The following is a 5,545-nucleotide window of genomic DNA, read 5'->3' as shown; positions in this document are numbered from 1 at the left end:
ACCATTATTTCTCAGAAACTCAGTGACACCCGGGCGAACCTTTTCACCACCCCCAACATGCTAAATCTTGTCGAATAGCAGCACCCAACAAATACCTAGCGGCAAAAGCAACTCCTGGGGTAGGGTAGGTGAGGTCTCCTTCTTTTGGGTCTCCTCCAGTAACCAGCCGCACTGACATGTGCTCACCCTTATATTATCGATTGCGGGAGAATTTATCTCGCAAGATGCATGAAAAACGCCGTAGAAGTGCGCGGTTATAACCAATCATGTTAGTGTCTTCTACAAAAAGTGCGCAAATCCAATTTCCGCACTTTTTGTAGAAGATATTACCGCGATTGGACGTACCCGCGCACTTCTATAAGAATTTTTCGCGAGAAAATTTTTCGCAATCAACAATAATATCGATAATTATCGTTAACGTCAAAAAATTAACGATAATATCGATGACCAGCATTTATCGATATTATCGATAAGTATCGATAAGTTTCCCATCACTAGCCTCGAAGCGAAGTGCAATGGAAAACAGCGAACCGTTTATATGTACTCCTAATTCGAAAACACCGATTCGAACACTGGGAATGAGACGTTCTCTGACGCGTACTATAATTGTAAGTTAAAATTTGCTTTTGTTTTAGTTGTATTTATCTAGAAATTGTATATTGTAGAAAACATTTGCACCAATTACGTACTCTCCTAGCATAGATGGTGCTACTCAACTAATTGATGTTCAATCATCACCACAGATTTATTCTGAAGACACATGTACAAGAGACAATGAGTTTAACGAAAACGGTATTGATAAAACTCCCGGAAATACACCAGAACCATCCATAAATTTTGAAACTAGAATACGAAGATCTCGGTTATCATTGAATCAACGTTGGAAAAATGAAGCTATAAGTAAAAAGGTACGACGTTTGAAATGTCGTAGGTTGCTAAACGAGGTTGAATCAAAAAACTCTGAAGGTTCCTTATTGTCTGCTGAACATTTAAGTTTTACGACTTGTGTCAGAGCAAGTAATTCATTGAATGTTTCGGCGCTGTCACAAAAAAATGCGGATTTAATGTCAAAAATTATATTATGGAGAAACTGTTGTGTACAAACACTTGAAAATCTTCTGGAGAAGAGCAGTTGTGATAATATGGAATCGCTGCTAGATGCTTTAGGAATACCGTCTGATTTAATTAGATATGATCGATCTCAACAAATATTCCTCGACCCTGATTAATTCAAAGGCTATATATACTGGTACCGTTTTTCGTAATCACATTAAATGCCTGTTTGTATAGGCTCAGGTTTGTCCTGTTTCGCTCAGTGCTGTCAAGTAAGAGTTCAACTTATTCATTTTTTTTCGACAGCTGAAATTTTGAAATAAGCTTGCTATAAGTAAGCAATGAGTCTTTTCAATAAAACTAGAACGAAGTCACATTCATTTTTTTTTCTTGATGGGCAGTCGGATTTGGGTGAGGGGTAAATATTTTCATGGGGCCCCCTCTCCTTAAAACATTTGCAGGGTGTTCAACAAGCTCGATGTAAATAGAAAAAGAAAATGCAAGATATATTTTCCTGAGCCCTTTTTTCTTTAAGGGTCATTCGCGTCTTAGGTGGTATTTATTACGGGAGGCACTTCACGGTGAAATCAGAGTGAAATGAATTAAGTCCTATTACAGATCTCACGTAAGTGAGAGAAACGTCGCAACGTGACATCTACTGTGAAAAGTAAGACAGTAAGTTATTATCTAAAATGCAGTATGCAGTTCAAAAAGGAATTCATTCTCCTTTCTCAATCCCATGGAAAATTCAGGCACTGAATCAGGCAATGAAATTTATTCTAGTAGCTAGTACGCAGCTAAAAAGAAATCATAAACCGAAAGGGAAAACAAAGTTCACTTGCTGTGAAGCAAAATGTCACTTGTTCTTGCACGGAATAATGAGCACTGACATTATTTAGGTTAGATCTATTCAGTGAAGGTTAGGTTTTCAAATGCCGTTAACACGTTTCAACAACAAATCCAACCACGCGAATGACGTTTCCATCAAGCTACGCACAAAACGCCGATTCAAGCACAAAAAGCCGATTCAAGCGATAAGCCGATACACGAACCATCATTTATTTACGTGAAAAGCGACGTCTGGTAGAAATCCAAAAAACCACACATATTTTAATTTCAAGTCTATGTAGAAAATAATAAAATTTCCGTTGTCTAAAAACTAATAAAACACATATAATTAATTTAAATCCGAATGCTTTGCCAAAGATGTTTTTTGTAAGTATTTTGTGACTCAAACTAAAAAAAATCAATATGTCACACTAACCGCACAGCACAGAGAACTGCCTCGTCGCTGTGAGTGTCTCGGGAATCAAGCTAAGCCAGTTGGTGTGCCTTGGTTAACAATTAGGTTCTATTTGCTCGTCCCGACAAAACATTTTGACGTAGAACTACGTCTGTCAGGAAGTTCGGCTACATAGGGAGGTAAAATGAAAATCTAAAACCCGGAAAAAATGAAAAATATGTCCAACTTCAAAGGCTTTTTAATCGGTTAGTTTTTGATGGAGTTTCTTGTTCTTGCAACAATAGACTGGAAAATCTAAGATTCTTCCCAAATGCAGAAAATTGTAATTTTATCATTCAAACTATTGTACTATTGAAAATTGTCAAGCCGGCCTTTGATTGGTCATTATATGATTACTTCCCAAGCACAGTCGACAGAATTATAGACCTAGTAATTTAAAATTTTAAACTGTTTCAGCCGAAGTCGCTCATCATAATTCTAGACAGCGACAACAGCAGTCCTTCCTTAGCAGCAGCAGCAGTAGCAGTGCATCGGATAGTGGCGGTTGCTGCGGAGCCAAGCCTATAGCGACCATAGCTGCGGCAACGGATAGCGGCAGCAGTTGCAGCGAGAATATCAGCATCGATAGTAGCAGGGCCAGCTGATGCAGTGGGGCACTTCCTGTAGTGAAATGCTGTCTCTGTAAGATAGCGGGCACTAATAAATGTATCCAATGAAAAGTTGCCTCATTTTGACAACACACCAACGTTCTGGAAGGCTGGCGTTCAAAATACATGAGCCGTCTAGTTTTGAGTGTTAAAACAGCATTTCACAGTGTTATTCTCTTACAAGGAATACTTTATTCGCACTGTCAGTATTAACGCAAAGAAGTGATCGACATTTTATCGATATTGAGTTAAACAGAAAAATTTTCTTTTCAGGATGAAATAAATACCAAATTGAAGAGTTAATATTTTCTATTGAATTAATTTGCACTTTGAAATGTTGGAACAGTTATAAACTTTACTTCATCTCCATGTCTCAGAACGAACTAAATTATCTTTTCCTTTAGTAATAAACACAACACCCGAACAGCTTTTATTAACTGCATTAAAATTAAGTTATCGCATAATTAAACCCCAAAAATTATCAAACCAAATGGTCAATCCTTGTTGAAGCGCAAAATTCGATTGATCCGATTGGTCGTCAATATGATTGCTTCCCAAGCACAGTCGACAGATTTATAGACCTAGTAATTCGGAACGTACTATTTGGTAAAGATGGGCGATACTGACAGACGTATCGATACTTTGGTATCGCGGTATTCAATGTTCATAGCAGGTATCGGAGTATCGGTTGAAGGAGTATCGATTATCGATGCTTCGATAGTATCGGTATCAGACCTGCATCTTTTTTTAAAAAGCGTCGTTTAGAAAGTATCGATACCGGTGCTCATTTCTCGCGGTGTAGTAACGATGCCATAGCATCAGCAGCAGTAGTTGTATCAGCAGCAATATTTGGACCAGCTGGTGCAGCGGCACTTCCTCTAGTTGAAGCTGCATTTGTGCAGTAGCGAACAGCATCAGTAGTAGGTACATTAGTCGGCACGCATTATTGTCAAAACGCAAAATTCGACCTCTGATTGGTTCCCAAGCACGGTCGACAGAATTATAGACCTAGTAATTTTAAATGTGCTATCTGGCCTTTTAAGAGCCTGTTTCAGCCGAGGCCGCTCATAATAGTTATAGACAGCGACAACAGCAGTCCTTCCTTAGCAGCACTGCAGCGGATAGCGGCCACAGCTGTGACATGGCAACGGATAGCGCAGCGGTTGCAGCGGGTCTCAGCATCAATATTAACAGGGCCAGCTGATGAAGCGGCACTTTCTTTAGTGAAATGCTGTCTGTGCGATAGCGGGCACTAGAAATGCATCCAATGGAAAGTTGCCTCATTTTGACAACACACCAACGTTCTGGAAAGCTGGCGTTCACACACCAACGTTCTGGAAAGCCGTCTAGTTTTGAGTGTCAATCGGCATCAAGAAAAGATCGACATCTTATCCGGTAATGAGTTTGACAGCAAATTGTTTTTTTCAGGATGAAATTAAATACCTGATTCAAGAGTTAATATATTTTCTTAAATAATTTACATCTTCAAATTTGGAATAGTTATAAATTTGACTTTATCTCCATGTCTCAGAACGTACTGAATTATCTTTTCCTTCAGTAATAAGCACAACACTCGAACAGCTTTTATTATCTGTACAATAATTAGGTTTTCGCATAACCAATCCTTAACAATTGTCTAGTCTTATATAAAAACAACTATATTATTGAAAATGGTCAATCCTCGTCGAAACTGATTGGCCGTCATATGATTGCTTTCCCAAGCACGGACGACAGAGTTTTTGACCTAGTAATTCGGAATGTACTATTTGGCCTATACAACACACTTAATCCAAAAAAAGTCGTTCGGTAATTTTTTTTACAATAATAATCGGTAAAGTGTGATAATACCGGTATTCCTGCAAAAAAGCATAAAATTAACGACTGTTCTGTAAGATCTGTAGGTTTTACCATAATTCTGTTAACTGTTACCGAATTATTTGCTTAATTTTACATTTACCGAAATTTGTATAACTTTTTACCGAACAACCTGTAAAAATGCCAAATTGTGAATGTGGTGGCCATTTTTCTCATACGTGCAACCGTGCAAGACGCGAATATTTTTTACTGGTGCTGCTGATTTGTTTTAATTGTTGTTCTGTGTAAACATAGGATATTTATAATTTGGAAAGTGTTAATGGATGTACGAGTCGCTAACTTTTTTCGTAAGTAATCTGGTTAATTTAGTTTGATTTTAGACGGTACCGGCAGGCTCATTTATAACCGACTTTTCTGCCACCGGTATTTTTTACAGGTGCGTTCGGTATTTTTGTTCATTTTTAAAGTTTCTTTCGGTAAATTTTACTGGCTGCTCGGTTTGGAACATTACCAAAAAGCTGCGAAAATTACCGACCACTCGGTTGGTGGTTTCACAAACTGTTCGGTAATTTCCGGAAACACCGAAGATTTCACCGAACGTTCAGCTGTTGAGATTCCGGTAAAATTTTACCGAATTCGGTGTTTTATTTTAAGTGTGAAGAGTCTGTTTCAGCCGAAACTGCTCATATTAGTTCTAGACAGCGACTACAATCCTTACTTAACAGCAGCAGCTTTGGCAGCGGATAGCATCAACAGCGTAGTTGTATCAGCAGCGACATTTGGACCA

The 5,545-nt window shown here is 38.4% G+C and overlaps 1 protein-coding gene across 1 annotated transcript; it reads left to right on the top strand.

Moving 5' to 3' along the window:
- Positions 1-479: 479 nt before the first annotated feature.
- On the top strand, positions 480-1,429 carry LOC129719186 (uncharacterized). The gene is made up of 2 exons (XM_055670684.1): positions 480-608; positions 666-1,429. Exons 1-2 carry the CDS (start codon positions 516-518, stop codon positions 1,227-1,229), a joined length of 657 nt encoding a protein of 218 aa, XP_055526659.1. The 5' UTR covers positions 480-515; the 3' UTR covers positions 1,230-1,429.
- The last annotated feature ends 4,116 nt before the right edge of the window (positions 1,430-5,545 follow it).

The sequence above is a fragment of the Wyeomyia smithii genome, chromosome 1 (assembly GCF_029784165.1).
Source record: "Wyeomyia smithii strain HCP4-BCI-WySm-NY-G18 chromosome 1, ASM2978416v1, whole genome shotgun sequence".
NCBI classification, from domain to species: Eukaryota; Metazoa; Arthropoda; class Insecta; order Diptera; family Culicidae; genus Wyeomyia; species Wyeomyia smithii.
This window is presented reverse-complemented; position numbering and strand designations above follow the sequence as displayed.